The sequence below is a fragment of the Lemur catta genome, chromosome 21 (assembly GCF_020740605.2).
Source record: "Lemur catta isolate mLemCat1 chromosome 21, mLemCat1.pri, whole genome shotgun sequence".
Taxonomy (NCBI): Eukaryota; Metazoa; Chordata; class Mammalia; order Primates; family Lemuridae; genus Lemur; species Lemur catta.
The window spans coordinates 7,098,124-7,118,942 of NC_059148.1; the positions used below are offsets into that span (position 1 = coordinate 7,098,124).

Below are 20,819 nucleotides of genomic sequence, written 5' to 3' on the forward strand. Positions count from 1 at the left end.
CTAGATCACGCTGGGGCCCCAGGCCTTCCTGGGCAGCATGTCCAAAGCTCTTCCAGAAGGCCCTGGATTCCCAAGGCCCCTAAACCCTCCTACCTACCGGCACAGGCCTTGCCTTAAGGGACTGGCTTAAACCTGGGCTTGGGAAGCACTGCCACCGTTAGCCTTGGTTCCAGCGTTCCCCTGGCCAGGCCTCAGCACAGGGGCAGGCAAGAGAGGAAAGGTCCCTGCCTTCCATTCTGATGCGGAGACATGCAAGAAACGATCCAAACACACCACATGTCAGATGGTGCTAACCGCCATAGGGAAAAGCAAAGCAGGCATGCGCAGGGAAGACTGTAGTATTTCTTTTTCTTTTTCTTTTTAAGACAGGGTCTCGCTCTGTCACCCAGGCTAGAGTGCAGTGGCATCATCATAGCTCACAGCAACCTCAAACTCCTGAGCTAGAGCGATCCTCCCGCCTCAGCCTCCTGAGGAGCTGGGACTACAGGGACTGCCACCACACCTGGCATATTGTTAGAATATTTTTTGTAGAAAAAGGGTCTCACCTTGTTTCCCAGGCTGGTCGCAAACTCCTGCCCTCAATTCATCCTCCCACTTCAGCCTCCCAAAGTGCTGGGATTACAGGCGTGAGCCACCGCGCCCGGCCTGCAACTTTAAATGGGATGCCTCCCTGAGATTTTAACAAGGACCTGAGGGAGGTGGGGGAGGGTGCATTTGGGCATCTGCAGGAGTTGGTCAGTGGAGGCACGGTGAGTGCGAAGGCCTTGGGGCAGGAGCTGAGCACAGTGCCAGGCTGGGAGCAGGGTGAAGGTAGGAGCAGTGCCAGGTACTGACTGCAGTGACACCAGCATGAGAACACACTGGTCCTGTGGGTCCCTTGTCCTGTCCTGGCCCGTGGCTCTGCTGTTCCACCTGGCTGGGAACCAAGGGGTCATTATGGTGTCTCCCCAAGCCTGTAAGGTAAACATCACAATTGCATTCATCTGTTCGGGCTGCCGTCACAAAGCACCAAAACAGAGCAGCTCAGACAGACATTCACCGTCCCAGTTCTGGAGGCTGGACACCTGAGATCAGGGGCGCCAGGGCCCTGCCCCTCTGAAGGGGCAGGAGAGGCCCAGGCCTCCCTCTGGCTTCTGGTGCCGCCTCGGCTGTGGCAGCAGAACTCCAGTCTCCACACATGGTCTCGCTGTGCGTGTCTGTCCCTGTGTCCAAATCTTCCTCTTTTTATACGAACCCCTGTCATCTTGGATTAGAGTCCACCATGTGACCACATTCTGTCTTGGTCCCCTCTGGAAAGCCCATGTCTCTAAACAGTCACCTCTGAGGTCCCAGGGGCAGGACACTGACCTGTTGTTGGAGGACACACCTCAACACACAGCGACCTGACCTGCACCTCAGGCTGCCCTTCCTCAGGCCCAGGCTGCTGGGGAGCTCTGGGCAGGCTGCCGCGGAGGGAGCCGTGACAGGGCTTGGAGAGCTCTCCCTGGGCAGGTATGGTCTCTGGGACACAGGGGACACTGAGGGAGGCGCTTCCTGAGGGTGGGGTGCCCGCCGGGGTGCCGGCACAGCACACAGGGCAGGCGGCAGTGCTGGCAGCAGGGGCAGCGCCTGAGCTGGGAGCCTGTCGCCCTGACTCAGCCAGACACATGTGGGACGTGGGTCCTGTTTCCCCCTGGGCCTGGGGGCGTGGGCTGGGTTGCTGCTGGGAACCCTGTTCGGAGTTCAGAATGAACCCTGGAGGGCATGAGGCCCCGGCGGTGTGGTCGGGGCGGGGAGGCCCCTGCTCGTCCCCAGGCTGGGAAGCCCTGGTGCAGGTCCACACCTGCCCTGCAATCCTGACCCCAGAAGACAGGGAAAGCCTGGGGCTCAGTGTTGGATACGGGGCCCCCTTATGCTCAGCCCAGCCTGGGGACACATGCTCCAGAGGGCTGGCACACGAGGAGCTCCCAGGGCTGAGACAGACCAACCTCGGGCCTGCCCTGCTGCCCTCCTGCCATCCCTGGGCCTCCACAGTTGATCTGGGGAACAGGCCACCAGGCCTCTCCCTCCAAGGGTCCCCATCGGGCTCCCATGGCCACCCGATGAACCCCGGTACCTACCGTGTCCCACGTGCATGGGCCCTCTCGCAACAGAGGAGGAAGCAGAAAGCCCTGTGCAGGCGTCCGTGCGCCCAGCAGCTCCCGCCAACGCCTGGCACACAGGGAGGGGCCTCGAGACGCACACACTCGCCACAGCCACAGTTTATTATCAACAGCTTGTGTTCAAGGACAGATTCCCTGAAGTCCGACCCGCTGAGGAAGACGGTAGGGGCCGACTGTGCCCACTTGCTGACACGGGCTGCCAGCACCCACGGCCCCCAGCTGGGCCAGCAGGGTCCCGAGAGCCCCAGCACACATGGAACCTCCCAGCACGCAGGGGACCATCCAAACACAGGAGACCATGCGGTGCACGGGTGGGACCACCGACTCCACCACCAAGCCCGTGTTTCTGTCGTGAGAGTGGGCTCTTCTCAGCCTTCCCTGTGCCTGTGTCCACGCGTGGCTGGTCTCCCCTGCGGGAGGGCTGGTTGCTGGGAATCGAGACACGCCCGTGTCCTATGCCCCCCGGGAGGGGGCCACTTTTAAATACAAGCCTACTTCTGTCATTTGAGCCGAACAAAGACCCACCGGCCAGAAGCACGTGAGGAGTGAAAGGCACCCCCCGCCTGCAGGGGACGTGTGTGTGCGTGTGCAACTGCGCGTGCGCACACGCCTTTGTGTGGTGCACCTATGCACATACCTGTGTGCGTGCCTGTGCGTGTCGGCATGTCTGCACGTGCCCTGTGTGTGCGCATGTGCGTGCCTTTGCACGGGTGAGGGGCAGGCCCAGCTGGAGTCACGCGTTTCCATCACTGCAGGGCCCATCCCATTGGTATCAAAATTTGCCCCCCTCATTGGCATGAGGCGGACCCTGAGCTAGGCACAGGGACACAAGACAGGAAACACACAAATCAAAAGCCCCTGATCCTGGGGGACGCTGGCTGAGTCCCAAGCAGTGCCGTGTGGCCAGGGAAGTTGCCCTTCCAAGCTGGCCCTTGAGGCAGGGCCTCCCATGAGCCTGCTGGCTGTGCCCAGAGGCGGGGTTAGCTCTGCAGAGTGAACTCATGGGTGGTGGTCTCCCAGCGGGAAGGGTCCTTGTCCAGCATGCTGCGCTCAGTGAAGGTCACGTGGCCCTCTGTGTCCACGAGGATGATGGTGTTGGTTCTGAAAAAGAGCACAGGCCACATGGTCACCCCATGTCCCTCAGCCTCTGCCCTGCCTGTCAGAGCACAGATAGAGGGGCCAGATGGAAGCAGGGAGGGGCAGCCCCAGCCTGAGGGACATGGGGGCTGTGGGGGGCATCTGGGTGCCCACACCCAGCGAGTCCTGTTGCCCCCACTCTCAAACACCCCAGCCTGCCCCGCCACTCTCACATGGCAGCCCTTGGGCTGACCATGCACTTCTCCACTCAGGGCACCAGGCTCCCGGACACCTGGCCACGCCTGCACACCAGAGGGCTTGACCTCTGAGAGGTCGAGCCCTCCACCGCCCAGGCCTTCTCCACCTGGAAAACTCCCTCCTGTCCCCTCCGTTGCCACCCAGGCCAGGTCAGTCTGCCCCAGGGCCCAGCGCTCCTCTCCTCTCCTCTGCAGCCCTCCCCGTGGCAGGTCCTCACAGACACGGGCAGCCCACCCAGGGCGGGCACACACTGAGGGTTCCCCGTGGGCCTGGACCCAGCAGCCACGCAGCCAGCCAGGGGCAGACCTGGCGCCTGCCTCCCCCATGCACACGGATCCGTGTCAGCAAACGTGTTAGTCGTGAAAGTGAGCCTGTGACAGAAGGCGGCTGCAGGAAACAGCACCCTGCACCGGCCAGGAGGAGTGCCGGCACCGTGCAGGCGTGCAGCCGGCGGGCCTGAAGCCACAGTGCTGGCGTCTCCCTGATGCCATCCTGCCCCTCGTGGCTTGTCCTGCTCCTCAAGGCGGGGGGCAGCCGGGGCCCACAGAGGAGGCAATGGAAGCCCTGGGAGCCTTGAGCTCGGCCTGCAGGGCGCCCGGGAGCCCGACAGTTAACCTGGAGTGTGCTTGCCACCGCGGCCGTGTCTGGACAGGACAGAGGATCTGGAACCCACTCGGCGGGGGAAGGAGCGTGGCCCTGGCCAGCTATGGAGCGTGGGGAAGCTCGGTTTCTTGGCCGGCCCTCCAACCGGGAGGCGGGACGCAGGAGAGGAGGGTGCTGCGCTGGCAGCCCCGTCATACCTGGTGCCATAGCCCGAGCCGCGCACGCACACGGCCGCGTACTTGTTCAGTATGGGCTGCACGTACTCCTGGCCCTGGTCCTCGATGGCCGGGTCTGGCAGCTGCCTGCAATGACGGGGTGGGGTGGCTGTCAGTCCCGCCTGCAGCTGTGTCCAGCAGGGTGGCCCTGCTTGCCACCCTGGCTGGCTTTAGAAAGCGGCTGGGAGGAGCCGTGTGGATTATTCATCCACTTTTCTACTCAGGCTGCAAACCTCCATCCACCCTTCCACCGAGGACTCCATCGCTGAGCCCGGGCTCCACATGGCACGCACGTTCCCCACCTGCCCTGAGGGGTGCCCCAGGGGCATCTGTCCACTCCAGCCCTGTGATGTGCCAGACACCATAGCCAGTGCCCGGCTACAGCTGCCAACGAGAGTAGCCAGGGCCTGTCACAGGCCTGCCCAGCATGGCATGGGGACCAGGGGCAGCGTGGACTCATAGCTGGGAAGGGGCTCCCCCGAGGGTGATACTGAGGCTGAAGGCTGGAACCGCAGCTCAGAGGCCCAGAGCAGGGGGCTGGTAGGGAGAGGAGCAGGAGGCAGCTGTGGGGGCTCCTCTGAGGGGTGGGCTGGATGGGGTGGGAGTAGATGCTCGGTGGCCCAGGCAGGATGGTGGCCCGGCCTGGGTGGAAAGGGAGGGATGTGGGGGCTGCCACACGGGGTTGTAGGAAGGCTGGCTTGGCGAGCACCGGGACCCCGGCTGGGGCGGACAAGACCAAGATGCCCAGCGTCCGAGGTGATCACCTAGAAGCTGCCTGAGGGGCCTGGGGGCCTACGGCCAAGGGAGTCGCTGAGGGTCGTCCCCCAGGCAGTTCCTGCGTGGCGAGTCCCTGCCTCCCACTCAGCCTGCAGTCGCTGGCGGCCGAGCCTGCGGGAAGCCCCATCAACCTGGCCACTTGCTGCTGTGGTGTGTCTCCTCCCCCCCGGTTTTCTGAGTGCCTGGAATCTTCCAGAGTCTCCCACGAGCCCTCGGCATCCAGCTGCTCTGGGCCCCGCGTGAGCCTGCATGGAACCCCAGGCCCAGCCCCAGGCGGTGCCACCTCTCACTGGAAACTGCAGCTGCCCACGGGGGCAGGCGGGAGGCAGAGGACAGAGTGTGTGTCAGGGCCCCGCAGCCGTGAGCCGGCCTGGGCACCGCCACCGGCCTCCCTCCTCTCCGCCCTGGGAGACTCACGCCTCTTCGTTGCCGAGCACGTCCAGGAGCTGGGCGACCAGCACGTCCTTGGGCAGCGCCTGGCTCCGCGCCACGGCCTCCTGGAAGAGCCGCTTCCCGAAGCACAGCTTCCTCCAGGGCGTGTCCAGCAGCGCGTTGCTGAGCCCGTAGACCCCTGCAGGGAGGTCAGCCTGGCCATGCCGAGGCCCCGCTGTGCCATCTCGGGGTGAACCCACCCGCCCAGCGCAGCGTAAGGCGCCAGGACTACGGCCGGGGTGGCACAGCCAGACCAGCCCGAGGCCAAGCCGTCCCGTGCTCCGGCACCTTCCCTACACCCATGCCAGACCCATGTGTGTGGCGAGGGGTAGAGCACTCAACGCGGGGCAGGGCCCCATGGGAGGCCCTGGCGCACAGACGCTAGGCAGCTTGAGTGGAATAAACAACTTACAGCCCAGAGGGGGCACGGGGAAGGATGGAAAGGGAGGCGGCTCCCACCTCACCTGTCTCTGAGCGAGGGTGGGGGGCGCCCACCCAGGTCAGTCCCGACTCACATCGGCATCAGGGAACCCCAACCCTGGGGACAGCCCTGCCCAAAGGGTGTGGGCAGGGTCTCAGCCGAGCAGGGCCCACCTCTGCACGCCAGCCGGACCCTGGCTGGGGGACCCGGGGGTCTTGGCGCAAGGACTCTGAGCTGGGGTTTCTCAGAACCAGTTCCCAGAGTGGTGGCAGAGGTAGGACCAAAAGGAAAAGGTTTCTCATGTCACAAAAGTGAGGGGCACAGACGTGAGGCAGAGAGGTGCCTCAGAACCGCGGTGGGGAAGGCCTGCTCAGGGCTGTGCCCTGGCGGTGCGTCAGGGGTGCCAGGACGCCACCCTCTGCCCTGCCAAACTCCCAGGTCAGGATCTCGGCCAAGTCTGACATTGCTCCAGGTGCTTCCCAGGGAAAGGGCCCTGGCCCTGCTGGGGTCCCCTCCGCCATGCCACCCGCCCAGGTGTCCCGGTGTCTTTTCCATCAGGAGTGACCGGAAGGCCATCCAACTGGGCCACCGTGCCCAAGGAATGGAGTTACCTCACACCATACACAGAAGTTAACTCAAATTGGACCAGAGACCTAAATGAAAGCTAAAACTGTGAAACTCAGGAGAAAACAAGGGAGAAGCTTCGTGACCTTGGATGAGGCAATGGCCTCTTAGATCAGAAACCAAAGAAAAAAACAGAAAAAAGGGACTTCGTCAAAATTTAAAGCTTTGTGCTTCAAAATATGCCAAAAGGAAAGTAAAAAGAAAGCGCAGAGTGGAAGGCAATTTTTGCAAATCATATATCGAATAAGAGACGTGCAGCTAGAATGTACAAAGAACTCCTGCAACTCAAAAAGTCAACCAATCTGAACACACGCATGGCCGGCAAGCACGTGAAAAGACGCTCAACGCCGCTCGGCGTCGGGAAGCGCACGGCAAAACCACAGGGAGGCACCGCCGCACCCCCACTGGGACAGCTGCGACCACACAGACCACAGCCGCGACCCCCACGTACTGCTGGGAGCACGAAACGGTGCAGCTGCTTTGGGAACAGTCTGGAAGTTCCTCGAAAAGTTCCACAGAGCTGCCCTGGGGCCCAGCAGCCCCACTCTCAGGCACACGACCACACAGACACTTGTTCCCGTGGGTTTGCGGCAGCGGCATCCACAACAGTCAAAAGGCAGAAACACATCCTACGTCCCTCAACTGAGAACGGACACAAGAGCCAGGAACACGCGTGTCCGCACGAACACGTTCGTAGCAGCGCTGTTCACGGTAGCCAAAGGGGAGCAGCAACTCAAGTGTCCGTCACGGGACGGCCAGAGAAACACGACGGTGTCCACCCGCGCAGGATCACTCAGCCGTCAAGAGACACAGCGCTGACTGAGGCCACAGCCTGACAGACCCTGAGAACACTAAGGGAACAAGTCGTCCCCACACCACGCACCGCACAGTCCCGTCCGCGTGGAATGCCCTGACCAGGCAGCTCTTAGAGCCAGAAAGCAGGTGGGAGGTGGCTGGGGGCCGGGGAAGGGGCGAGGCAGGGACTGCGACCGTCCTGGAACGGGGTGGAGGTGACGGCCGCACGGCTTTGTGGATGGACGGAGACCTGCTGAATGGCGCTTTGTACACGGTGAGCCGTGCTACGGCTGAGTCGTGTCTCAATAAAGCTGTCGTTGAAAAGAAAAGAATGACGCTGCTCAGTGGGGGGCTGAGGGGTGCACAGAGTGGAGGTGGAGAGAGTCTGCCCAGGACAACTTAGCAGAAAACAAGCATTTCCAGTGGCAGGGTCTCGGGCACTGAGAGCCGAGGGCATCACGGGGTGGTTACAGCTGCACCCTGGGGCCTCTGCCCTCTCTTGTGTCTTTTAGTCCAACTCTCTCCCAGGTAGTCGTGGGGCTCAGGACGATGTGTGGACCACGAGGCCAACTCCGTGGGCACAGACCCGCCTCACCGCACACCCCGACCCCACAATGCTGAGCTGAGGGGAGGCCCCGGGACAGGTCCTGCCCCAAGAACCGGCCGAGACAGCCAGAATAATCCTTCCCCAGCTCGGGACCAGCCAGGGCCGAGGCCCTGCTGCGCCGCACATGTCTGCAGCCGCGCCTCGTCGTCCAGCGCTTGGGAGCACGCCAGGGCCTGCTGTGGCCCCCACATCTCTGTCCAAGGTGGAGAGAGGAGGACCAGGGGCACAGAGGGTGGCCACAGAGCACCTGGCAGCTGGCAGGATGAGCCCCGCATGGAGGAGAGGGCACCAGCAGGCATGTGCAGGGCAGCAGGGGGACATGGAAAAGCCCCTTGAGGCAGATGCCTCCCCTGAGGGTCTCCACTGGCCCGGGCATCCTGGCCTAGGTGCTACCCCAGCATCAGGCTCTGAGCCGCCAGGCCCACCTGCGGCCCAGACGCCACTGGGCAGATGTGGGAAGCTGGGAGCCAGCCCTGGTGTGGGCGAGGCAGGGACCACAGGGCTCAGAACGAGCCCTGAAGCTCCACTGTGCCCTTCCTGGGGGTGCCGCTTTGTCCTGGAACAAGACGCAGACCACCTTTCCCATGACGTGGCTCCCAGGCTGGGGCACCGTGACATACTCTGCCCAGGTGTGGGGACTGGCAGAGGAGGCTTCCAAGACATGGCAACAGACGAGGAGGGAGGGGACAGAAGGGCACACCAGTGGGAGGCTCGGGCCAGGCAGAGGCGCAGCGCCAAGGCAGAGGGGCCCAGCGGCAGAGTGTGGATGGGGCGGGCAGGTCAAGGCCCCAAGGATGCGGACCCAGGAGCAGACCGGGACTGGGCACGGGAGGTGCGCGTTTATGCGGGGCAGGGCCCAAGGCGACAAGCCCGGGTGGTGACAGCCCCAAGGCTGAGAAGGGACAGGCAGGGCCCAGGCACACTGGGTGGCACAAGGAGGTAGGGCAGAGACGGGGGGCAAAGTGGGGCTGGGGGAGGCCGGCAGCGCCGCAGGGCCACGGTGGGAAGCCCAGAGCAGGGAAGGCCGTGGCGATGGGGGGAGGGTGCAGACCAGCCGGCGCACAGACGGCCGGAGGTGCAGGCCCGGGACAGCGCAGCAACAGGGCCCGGCCTCCGAGAAGCACAGGAGCAGCCCCAGCGCTGTCAGCACACGGGAGCAGGCTCACCTGGCGTCAGGACGACAGGCTCGGGCTCCCCCCGGTTTCCATAGTAGCAAACGACATCTCCCCTTTCTGTGCTGTGGACCACAGGGAGAGACGGTCAGATGTGAGCCACGGGGCATCCGGCTCCCAGCGCCGTCCAGCAATCCCACAGCCCTGTCCCTGGGGCCCCGGCTGGAACCAGCACAGCCCGCTGCGGCCAGGCTGGGGGCCTGGACGGTAGGGGCGTGGAGGCCACAGCTGCTGTCCAGCATCACAGGTGCGCTCCTGGCTCACACTGGGGACGCCCAGCCCCAGAGGCACGGCATCCAAAGTCCCTGCCGCCTCGATGCACGCCTCATGGCGTGGGCTTGCAGGCGCAGCCTGTGGTGCTGACTGCAGGGCTGAGCCCCGCCCACCATCACCAGCCCCCTCTGCAGGGCCCACCCCCAGCCACAGGGCTCATCTCCGAGGCCTCTGGGTAGGTGGCCCCAGGGTAATGGAGATTTCAGAACAAAGAGCCAAAGGTCTCATTTTGCTCTTCTCCTGTACTAAGCATACACTTCAAAATAGTTACAATGCAACCGAGCCAAAAACGTTCCAGTTCCTCAGTACTGCAGGCAGCCTTCTAGAACTTGGAACGCCTTTTGTGCAAACTAAAGAGAGACTCTTTGTGGCCTTCCCGGGCCGAGGCTAGACAGGAAGCCCTGTGTCTTCAGGATAAAGGGACACAGGGAGAAGGCCATTGTGGGCACGGGGAGCCCTGCCTTCCTCCCAAGGTGTTGCCCACCAGGCAGCACCCACCCCTCACCCCAAGCAGCTTCTGGGACCCCCAGTCTGCATCCACACTCCTGCTCATCACACCTGGCATTTGGCAACTTTCTTAACATGTTTGGCTGATGATCTCAGAGATTTTGTTTGCAGGCAAACGCTCTTTTGGACTTTTCGTGTAAGGGCCTGTAGAATCAGCACCCATGCTGGGGCCGCCGCTGGTGGTGCCTCAGGCCAGGCAGAGGGTGGGTCTGACCCAGGATGAGCCTCCCTCCCTTCCAGGCCTTGGCTTTCTCCTTGGCGCCCACCAGCAGGGCTGGTCACTGACCTCCCACACCACTGTCCTCCAGCCTCTGCCCTGGCAGGCGTTGGCTTCTACCCAACCCATGGTCCCCTCTCCGGACACTGCCTGCCCTCCTGGGTATAGGCAGGCAGACCCCAGCTGCAGCCTCTGGGAGCCAGGAGAGCTGCCCAGGCTCCGAGGAGCCCAAGCCCCCCACAGTAGGAGCCATCTGCCCACGCATCCACTCAGAGAACGGCACCTTCAGCACCCAACCGTGACACGGCCACTGAGCACCGAGTCCCACTGGTGGCACAGCCACAGGTCTGATCTCCTGGGGCTGGGTCAGGTCTAAACGGAACTACAGATAGTGCAAAGTGGTCCCCCAACTGGGGGAGCACAGAGACCAGGGACTTTGTTGCCAGGAGTGGGGAGAAGGCTCTGGGCAGAGTGCCCAGTGCCAGGCCCCGCCCTTGGCCCTCCTCCCAGGGACACTGCGACTGCACAGCCTCCACCTTGAGAGCACTGTCCGTGCAGTGCAGGGTGAGGCTGCGTGTGCCGTGTGCCACGGACACGCAAGGCACAGTGTGCCTGGGGTGTGAGGGCCAGGAGACAGGCCACATACCTTGTGGAAGGTGCAATCTCGGGATGGGCATCTGGACAGGGACCGGCTACCTTCCCGTCTGCCGGTCCTGGCGGAGCCCCTGCACTAACAGCACTCACCGACTCCTGGGGCACTGGGGGGGGGATGCTCACCTCACGGACGGGCAAAGCACACGGAACCTCTGCAGTTCTGTGGCCGCACCCCTAACGTGAGCCTCCCCGGAGCACCCAGCCTCTCCGGGCCAGGACTGCCTGTGGGGGGACGCCCAGCGGGGGCCATTTCACGCAGCAGCCCCCACGCTGGCACGGAAGCCCCCCTGCTCCACTCCCAAGTCCCCGCACTGGCGGATCTGGGATAGGCGGGGTCCTCAGGACACCCACTCGGCCACGGGGAGGGACATCCCTGCAGAGGCTGCCGTGGACGCCACAGCACAGCCCAAGCGGAACCGGCGTCCCGACGAGCCCGGGGGCGAGGCCGCCGATCCCTCCCCAGGGACACACCTCAGGTCAGCCGCTAGGAGGTTGAAGCCGTTGTACAGGTGGCCCTCCACAGAGACCTTCTTCAGGTAGGACAAGCTGTCCACCTCAGTGGTCAGAAAGTGGGTCACCAGTTCACCTGTGGGCAGGGGACAGACGCTTGTGGCTGAGGCTGCGGGGAGGAGCCCCTCTCCCCAAGAAGACTGGCACGGGGCACCGCTGCTCATCAGCCACACCTCCTCGACCCGCCTGCCACAGAGACGGTCGCCGAGAACTCTGTTCATTCTGAGTTTTTAAAAATTCCCCCTATTACATCTCCATGTGGAAACCCAGCACCAAGGAAAGAAGCCTTCAGTAGGCACAAGGTGTACCCACAGACTGCCCTCCTGGAGAAGGCATCCGCTCTGCCAGCATCCCACAGGCAAGGGACAATGACACAGTGGTCAGGAGTAACACATGGGGTGGCAGGGGTGCGGGGGTCAAGCCTGGAGCGTGCTCCCAAGAGGAGCGAACCATGCCTGTGCAGGTACCGCATGGGCCAGGCCAGGGCGCGGCCTGAGGGCTGGGGACACGCACCCTCCCCCTGGTGTCGCCCTGCGCCTGCAGCAGACCACTCGGCAGTGGCGCTGGCCTGGCAGCCACCTCCACGGGGCCCAGCCTGCCCCCAACGGTTCCTTGGCCCCACCCCCCGCACCCCAGACCTGCCTCTCGGTACCCTGGCCCCGTCGCCGTCACTGGTGCCCCAGCCACCTTACCTTGGCCCCACCCGCCCGCCGTACCTCGCCCCCGGGCCTCGTGGTCCAGCCGGGGCTGCAGGTAGTTGGTGAGCGCCGCCAGCTTCCCACGCTTGGTGATGCCCAGCCACGTGCCTCCTTCCTTGCCCTCCTCCATGTCGAGCCCTGTGGCGGAAGACAGTGTTACCACCAGCAGCGTCACCCATTTGGCTTCCCTGCCCTGTCCCCGTCTGATCCAGGAGACACACTGCACGTCCGCCCTGCAGCCCTGGCGGTGGGACGGGGGCCCTGCAGGACGACACCGGGAACAGTGCCGGTGCGTGCTTCCGGCACAGCCCTCGGATCCCTAAGCCGGACAAACCTCTCTCCCCTATGCACATGGCCTCAGGGGTTCCTGTCCAGCAACACAGACGGCTCAGACGGCAGCACGGAAGACGGAAGACGAGAGGTGCGCAGGGCACCCCGAGGCCCGACCAGCACGTGTGCGTGAGGAAACCACCCGGGGCCAGGGAGAGAGCTGCCAGCGCCCACACGGGGCGGGGGACACTGCCTGTTCCCAGACGCCAGCCTGGAAGCCCTCAGGGTTCAGGGGACACTGGGAAAAGCAGATGGGGCCTCATCCAGGGGTGGGACAACCTTGAGCGAACTTAGAGAGAGGAGGAGAGAGATCGAAGAGAGACAGCAGGAGACAGAATAAATGCATTTGGCAAATGACACTGTCACAAAAAAAAAGAAAGAAAGAAACAAAGACTACTTGAAGAATAGCCTAATTTTTACAAATTTGACGATTTGGATTTCTAACAATTCTTCAGTCATGCTGATGCTACTGGCCCAAGCACCACACCTGGAGAACTTCTGGTCTAAACTTTTGTGCACAACTTGGCAATGCCAGACAGTGAGAGAATGGGGACCCGGCACCACAGCTGTGTGGGAGCCAGTGTGCACTGGTGTGCCAGCCGCCACCAAACCACACGAGGGTGAACAGTTCCATGAGGCTGGAGCTCCCCGGCTGGGGTTGGCACCCCTTCAGGGGCACAGGCCTGGGAGACAGGGAGAGGGACAGGCCCAGGCAACCACGAAGGCCAAGGAGCTGGGCCAGGGTAACCCTCTGTCTGAGCCTCCATGTCCCCTCCGCAAGCCCCCACTCTGAGGGCACCAGCCCCTGGGCCTCGCCATGGCCTCCTGCACCAGCCTGCCCTGTCCCCCATGCTGTCCACCCTGCCTGGGATGGCCGGGAACTTTCCTGGCTGTGCCATGGGCCCTCCACAGCCCCACCTCTGGGCGAGCCATGGTCAGCCCTGTGGGGTTACGGGCCTTCACCTCCGGACAGAGGCACCGTTGCGGCCCCTGCGCAGCCACGCCCACAGCTGGGGCAGCGGGTCTTGTGCCACACGTCTGGGCGTCTCCAGGGTCTCCTCCGCGGTTCTGATGAGGCCGAGACCCAGACCCCTTGCCCCTCGCCCCCAGCCACCCTGGCTGCCGCCAGCTGCCAGGCCTCCAGCCCCTCCTGCCTTGGACATTTTCGTCCTCCTCCACAGCGCCAGGGCCAGACAGCCTCGGCTGCACCGTCCTCACACCACTGCTGGGCTGCCCGGGAGTCCCCCTGCTGAGATCCCACCGCCGAGCCATCACAGACCACCAGCGGGGGCCTGGGAGGCACGGGGCACACACAGCATCCTGGGTCCGAGAGGCCACACGCCTGGCCGGGCAGGCAGCCTGAGGCACCCCCGTTGGCAACGCCAGGCTGCCCTGGGCCTACCTGGCGCCTGGCCCACAGGCAGAGGGACCCCTGGCCTGGCCAGCCAGGAGACTCCTGTCCACCACACGGGCAGAAACTGCTTCCTGTCCACCAGGACCTCGGTGAGGCTGGTATCTGGGAGGGAAGGGGACCTGGCTGGCCCTCCCAGTCCGCCCTGCGGGACTCCTCACAGCAGGCACAGGGCGCGGGGAGGTGTCAGTGCCGGCTCCCCACCTGCATGTGCCCACCCCAAGCCTCTGCTGCCCAAACTCAAGGCAGCCGTCTCCGGGGCAAGGGTGCTTGTGCACGAGCAGAAACACGAATGCAGATGCGTGTGCACACCACTGGACTGTTTCACAAAGTGACAAGAGTGTGGACCTGGACCTGGTCGGCACAGGAACCCATCCATGTGCCCACGGCGAAAGGACAGGTCCAAATGAAGCCAACCGATCGCTCTGCACCATGGGGTCACACGTGAGGACTAACACGTCTCCCGGGGACCCACAGCATGGAGAGCCGGCGCTGGGCGGGTGGCGCCAGGGGTGCCCAGGGCTGGGGCTGGCCCGGCCCCTGAGCCCTGGTGTCCACTCACGCGCCCCACACGTCACTGTGGGGACCACCGTGGGACTGCGCCAGGGGCTGCTCGAGGCCACACGGGGCAGCCACCCGCCAGGCGTGAGGGAAGACTCACCGCTGAGGATCTCGTTGTTGCTCCCCCAGAAGTCAGCCAGCTTGGAGGGTCTGTTGTAGAACTCGTCCCTGTTGGCGGCCAGGATGAGCCTGCGAGAGGAGGGCACGCTGACGGTCTCGGATGGACGCAGCAAAGCCACGTTTTCTTCTCTCGTTAACGTGTCAAATTCGCCCCAGTGCTGGGCAAGGCCTCGCTGCACCGCATGGGATGAAGGTCCCCAGACACAGGCAGGAGCCCCACGAGGACACACGTCCACAGCACTCAGCGGCAGGAGGCAGGTCCCCTGGGCCCTGTGGGACAGCCTTGGCCCACCCTACACACACACCCCCGCCCTGGCCAACTGATCAGGCCCGGCCAGTGGCAGGACCAGGGCCGGCAGGTGAGGGTCCCGCATGGCTGGCACCAAGCAAGGCCCAGGAGCCCAGGCTGGAGGGTGGGGCCGTCCCTCCTCTGCCATCTGTCCCCCTCCATGAGAACGCCCACAGCCAGCAATGGGCCCCTAGAAACACGAATTCGAGGACGCAGGTTGAACAGCAGCAGTATGTGGGCCTCCAAGCCGCTCCGTTCTGTGTTTTACGGCGTTTGTTTGTTATGGGCGGAGTGGGTAGGAGATGGGGGATAGCGGATGGGGGCTTTTCTGTTTTACTGTTGTTTTGCATTATGAATCAAACAAGTATTTCTTTTAATTGGGAAAGACACTGTCAATTTTTTTTTTTTTTTTTTTTTGAGACAGAGTCTCACTCTGTCGTCTGGGCTGAAGTGTCCTGGCCTCAGCCCAGCTCACTGCAGCCTCCAACTCCTAGGCTCAAGCAAGCCTCCTGCCTCAGCCTCCCAAGTGGCTGGGACTACAGGTATGCATTACCACACCTGGCTAATTTTTGTATTTTTTGAGAGACGGGGTCTCGCTCTTGCTCAGGCTGGTCTCGAACTCCTGACCTCAAGTGATCCTCCCACCTCAGCCTCCCAGACACTGCCAAATTTTTAGAGCTCTGGTTTTAAGGGAAGAATACTGAGTTTCACGTTCCAGCTTGGCAATTGAAAAATAAGGAAGGACACGATGGGGACTGCAGGTGGAAGGGTCAGTCCCTGTGAAATCACTTAGACCCGTGGGTCTAGGAAGTCATGGCTGCAAGACCCTCTGAGCACAGATGCAGCAGCCACCACAGCTCCCAGGAGCAGGGCATTGGGGGGTCAGCTGTCACATCGTGAGTCTGAAACCAGGTTGTGGTGTTGAGATCCTGACAGGTGTTGAAAAATAATTTTTGCATTGATTACTGTACACTGGTTTCACAAAACAACATTGGCTCGTGGTGAAATGGGAAATAAAGACATTCACGAGATCAAGTGTGAAACTGTTATAACCCCCACCGCCCAAGCCCTTGGAGGCCTTACCACCTGTGTGCACACAGGTGCCCCTCACTCTGCACCTGCCCCGCAGCCCCCGGCCCGCAGAGCCCCAGGGAAATGCTTCTGGACATTACCAGGGACTGTGCGTTGCTCTGACACCCTCAGGGTCTGCCGCGGAAGCCTCGCCACCTCCAGGGTGCCCCATGCAGCTGGCCCTGATCCCCACCTGCCGCCACGCCTCATCCCGTCCACGCAGCTGGCTCCAGTCCTAGGCCAGGTCTCGGGTGGGAGGGGGAGGTGGTCACTGTCCCTGATACAAGCCGCAGCCATGTATAGAACTGTCCTCTGAACCTCCAACAGCCACGTTCCAACCTGGACCCCGGCCCGAGTATCCCACTGTGTCTGCACCTTCTGGGCAGAGGTGCCCCCGTCCCTGCAGCAGGGGCTGTAGCGGAACCCACCTTTCCTGGCCCTGGCTCTGCTCTGACCAGCAGCGCGTCTGCCCCAGGCCTGCACAGGCCAGTCCTGGCAGAAGGTGCCCACTGGCCGTGGCCTGGATGGTGGTCAGGAGGGGCCAGGCTGACAGCCCCTCCGCCCCTGTGGGTGGGGTCAAGCCCCACGGGGTCCCGTTCAGGTGTTCTCTCTTCAATACCGCTCCTCCTCTGCTGCCATGTCCCAGAGCTCACGGGTGAGTGGGGGATGGGGGCACCAGGGAGTGCCCTGCCCACCAGCCCGCCAGCACTGCCTGAAACCAGGCTGGCGCTGTCGGCTCCAGGTGCCGGTCCTTACATAATGCTCCGGCAAAGGAAAAATAGAGAAAAAAATTATTAAGAGAAGCTGACTGAGCAGAGCCTTCTGTCCTAAGATGTTCAACTGCCTATTTTTAAATAAGCAGCAACTACATGGGTTTGCCTAATAATTCACGAACATTAATTGCTGGGCTATTTTTATTCCAGGAGTCGCTGTTTGGATGAATTGCTGGTGGTTTGCCGGGAATTTCGTGACATGTTTAACTCAGGGATGAACTGGCGTGATGAGCACCCACATCAAGCTACAGATGAGAGGAGGTAACCCCCGCAGTCCACACTGGGGGTGCTGCAAAGCGAATAAAAACCATCTGTGGGCCGGGCGCGGTGGCTCACGCCTGTAATCCTAGCCCTCTGGGAGGCAGAGGCGGGTAGATCGCTAGAATTCAGGAGTTCAAGACCAGTCTGAGCGAGACCCCGTCTCTACTAAAAAAAATACAAATAAATTATCTGGACAACTAAAAATATATATAGAAAAAATTAGCCGGGCATGGTGGCGCATGCCTGTAGTCCCAGCTACTCGGGAAGCTGAGGCAGGAGGATCGCTTAAGCCCAGGAGTTTGAGGTTGCTGTGAGCTAGGCTGACGCCACGGCACTCACTCTAGCCCGGGCAACAAAGTGAGACTTTGTCTCAAAAAAAACCAAACAAACAACAACAACAAAAAACCATCTGTGCCCAGTGCCCAGAGAGCCAGGGATGTGCCGCCATGGCGAGGGGCTCTGATGATGCCAAGTCACCACAGCTGCTTTCTGTTTTGTTTCAATAATTGAAACCACTAATTAATTATCCATCACCATCCACCCCACAGTTTAGTGGTGCGAGTGTGTGTACCTCCTGGAGGGTGTGTGCACCGTCTGGGGGATGAGTGTGTGCACCGTCTGGGGGATGAGTGTGTGCACCGTCTGGAGAGTGAGTGTGTGCACTGTCTGGAGAGTGAGTGTGTGCACCGTCTGGGGGATGAGTGTGTGCACCGTCTGGGGGATGAGTGTGTGCACCGTCTGGGGGATGAGTGTGTGCACCATCTGGAGAGTGAGTGTGTGCACCGTCTGGGGGATGAGTGTGTGCACCGTCTGGAGAGTGAGTGTGTGCACCCTCTGGTGGATGAGTGTGTACCGTCGGGGGGGGTGAGTGTGTGCACCCTCTGCGGGGTGGTTTGGCAGTAGGTACTCTGGCCTGCAATGCAGTGACAACACCCTCAGTGATGACCCCACAGAAGCTGCCCCAAGGGGCAACAGCTTATCCAGCAACCACTCTGGGCTGGAGCCAGCAACGGGCATCGGCTCAGGAGGGTCAACAGCCATGTTTGAAGAGGGGGATTGTGTGCCTGCTCTGTTATCCTGTTGGGGGTATCCTGGTTTTCCATGATGGGTATAAAATTACCCGAGTGGCCTAAAGCAACATCCCTCTATTATCCTATTCCATGGGTCAGGAGTCCGGCCCAGCTTGGCTGGGTCCCCTGGGACTCCCATGGCACAGTCAAGGTGCTGGCCTGGGAATGCCTGTGTCCCCAGCCTCAGCCTGCCCCTTTTCCCTGCCAGACACCCCAGAGCCAGAACAGAAGCAGCCGCCAGAAACACCCCGCATGCGTCCCACATAGCAGGGAAAACGCAGCATGTATGCCGGTCACCCAGAGGCAGTGTGTTTAGTCTTTGGCTTAGGGCTTTGGAAAACGTTCAGGCAAATGCTGAGCCCATCCGGAATGGCACGACCCAGGAGGGCAGGTCCTGGCAGTGATGCACAGGTTCTGAGCCAAAGCAAGAGAGACCTGTGTTGACCCTCTTCCCCTCCACCCTGCAACATCCTCCCTGGAGAGTTGAGGATCCAGGTGCAGGACAGGTCCCCTCGGGCAGAGGTACGCAGACCTGGCCGGCTCCCCCCAGGGTACAAGTTTTCCAGGGCTGCTGTGACCAAGCGCCACAGACTGGGCAGCTCCAACAATGGAAACGTGCTGTCTCACGGTTTTGGAGGCTGGAAGTCCAAGGTCAAGGTGTCAGCAGGGTTGGCTCCTTCCAGGGGTCTTCTCCCTGAGCGCACACTGCCTCCCCGTGCGTGTGCATGTCCTGATCTCCTCCCTCCCACCTTACCCATCAGGGCCACCCACACGACCTCATTTTGCCTTAATCACCTCTTTCACGGCCCTGTCTCCAAACACAGTGACAGTCTGCGGCACTGGCAGTCAGGGCTTCCACATGTGAATGTGACGGGGACATGGCTCTGCCCACAATACCCTGTGGCTGTGGATGGCCCAGGCCAGGGGTCTGTCCTCTCGCTGGTTCTGCCTCTTGGGAGTGGACTTAAAGGGACTGTCCCCTCATTTCCCTGAGAGCCAGCTGTGGTGGCCACAAGGTAAACCTTGGGGGCAAAGCCTGGCTTCAAATTGGCATTTTCCACCCGGGTTGCCTTTGCCTGTTTCCCAGTTATCCTGCTGTTGCCAAGGAAGCAGCAGGAGGGAAACAGGGAGTGAAGGATGACCCCGGGGTTCCAGGCTGGCCTGAGGTCGGGGTGACTCATGGGATGCCGAGAGGAAAGCTACGCAACCCAAACCAAGCCTTCAGGCCAGCCCGAGGCATTGCAGCTGCCAGCAGCTGGGGTCCTGGCTGAGGCCGGGGGAGAAGGAAGCGAAAGGCCGGCCACCGCCTGGTGCCCACCGAGAAACGAGTTCTCCAGTGGCTTTGCTCGGTTCCTGCTCGCCATGTTCTCCTTCCAGTTTTACTTCAACACAGGTGGTCAGAGTAACCTCAGGGAACAGCGTGGCCAGTGGGCTGTGGCTGATCTGGGAGTAACGAGCGTAGCCAGGGAGGGGCTCAGGCACTGTTGGGCTGTTCTCTCCGTTTGAGAACTTCTCCACTTGTCCGATGGAAATACAGAGTTGTTTTGCTGGCACCTGGGAGTTCACACGAGCACAGGAGGGTGCCTACAAACGCAGAGGCGCCAAAGGGCTGGACGATGCCACATCTCAGCTCCAAGTTCACCTGCCTCCCTGCCTGCTGGTGCGGCTGGGCCCACGTTACGTTTTGTCAGCAGAGGGCGCTGCAGAGACACTGCAGGAGGAAGGGCTTTCGCAGGTGGCGCAGCCACCCTGTGACAGTCCTCGGAATCCTAGAAGACAGATTTCCAGCAGGTTCTATCAGCACAGCAGCCTAGGGACTTCTTGGCCATCCAGCAAGCCATAGGTGTGTCCTCTCCAGCAAGGTCTGGGTCTCAGCTGGGGTGCCCCCAACACCCCATCTCAGCCCTGGGGACAGTGGCTTGTCCCTCATATGTGCTAGTCCTGTATTCTTGAGTTCTGGTCACTTCTCACCAGCTAGGCCGTCACTACTCCAGCCCCTGTCGGAGTCAGTGGTTCTTTCCGTACATGGTGCTTTCCCTGCAGGATGCTGTCGGCTGGCGGGACACTGACTCGTTCGGCTCGCGCTGTCGGAGCTGCTCAGAGTCACCTCCCAGACCCCGACCTGGCCCTCCACCCAGCCCTCCGCAGGAAGCGAAAATGCTCAACACTCTTCATCGTCCCTGGGCCTGAAATGAGTTAATTCAGCCCCAAAGTCGGGCAGCACGGCGTCCATGCAGTTTTGCATAGTGACTTAAATCTGAGCACCTCACGGAAACAGTTCGAATCATTTCTGGCACAGATTTTAAAATGATGAGAACTTCCCAGGCAATTGCACAAGACAGCGGGCTCTGATGTCACTCTGGGGTGTGGGTTACATCTCTGCCTCATTCTCTGTGTGGATAAATGTCGGGGTGCCCCTGAGACGGAGGTGCAGCCACCCAGAGCCCAGGGTTGGCAGAGAGGATCCGGCTCAGCCTCCCTGCCTCAGTCACCAGCCTCCTCCGTCCGGTCCCCACAGACCAGCCAGCCCAAGTTAGGCCCTCACTCACTGACACCGTTGCCCCAACCCCCCCAGGGCCCACAGAACTGTGCCCTTGCCCGCACAATCCCCTTCCGAGGCTGAGTCTTCAGGTCTCTGTGTGTAGGCTCAGAGTCCCCGCCACCCCGCAAGGCATTCCGCCAGCGCCCCGCAGCGAGGGCAGGGCCAGGCACGCGCAGCCCACGCACCCTCAGCCTGCCCCTGCCCCTCCCACACACAGCGGTGTGAGGACTGACCGGTCCCCGGGACCCGCCGGGCATGGCAGGCGTGGAGCGGGGGTTACCTGTATGCATTTTTGGAAACAGGGCGAGGATCAAACTTAAAGAAGATGATGCACATGGTTGCCAAGGGGGGCTTTGCTCTCACAGGGCCACGAGGTCTGTGGGAAAAGGAAAATACCGAGTTAGCAGCCC

General features: G+C 61.9%; 1 protein-coding gene across 3 annotated transcripts; it reads right to left on the reverse strand.

Annotated features, from left to right (window-relative positions):
* Positions 1-2,222: 2,222 nt before the first annotated feature.
* On the reverse strand, positions 2,223-20,781 carry TANGO2 (transport and golgi organization 2 homolog). Of its 3 annotated transcripts, XM_045535061.1 has the most exons (9): positions 20,690-20,781; positions 14,384-14,472; positions 12,000-12,119; positions 11,245-11,359; positions 9,117-9,187; positions 5,489-5,642; positions 4,528-4,678; positions 4,277-4,381; positions 2,223-3,242 (listed from the first exon to the last, which is right to left on the reverse strand). In XM_045535061.1, the coding sequence occupies exons 1-9, from the start codon at positions 20,743-20,745 to the stop codon at positions 3,192-3,194; spliced, it is 912 nt and encodes a 303-aa protein (XP_045391017.1). In that variant the 5' UTR covers positions 20,746-20,781; the 3' UTR covers positions 2,223-3,191. The 3 variants fall into 3 exon arrangements, with proteins under 3 accessions (XP_045391017.1, XP_045391018.1, XP_045391019.1); XM_045535062.1 differs by lacking the exon at positions 4,528-4,678 and having other exon boundaries at positions 20,690-20,780; XM_045535063.1 differs by lacking the exons at positions 2,223-3,242; positions 4,277-4,381; positions 4,528-4,678; positions 5,489-5,642 and adding an exon at positions 5,694-7,654 and having other exon boundaries at positions 20,690-20,780.
* Between the last annotated feature and the right edge of the window lie 38 nt (positions 20,782-20,819).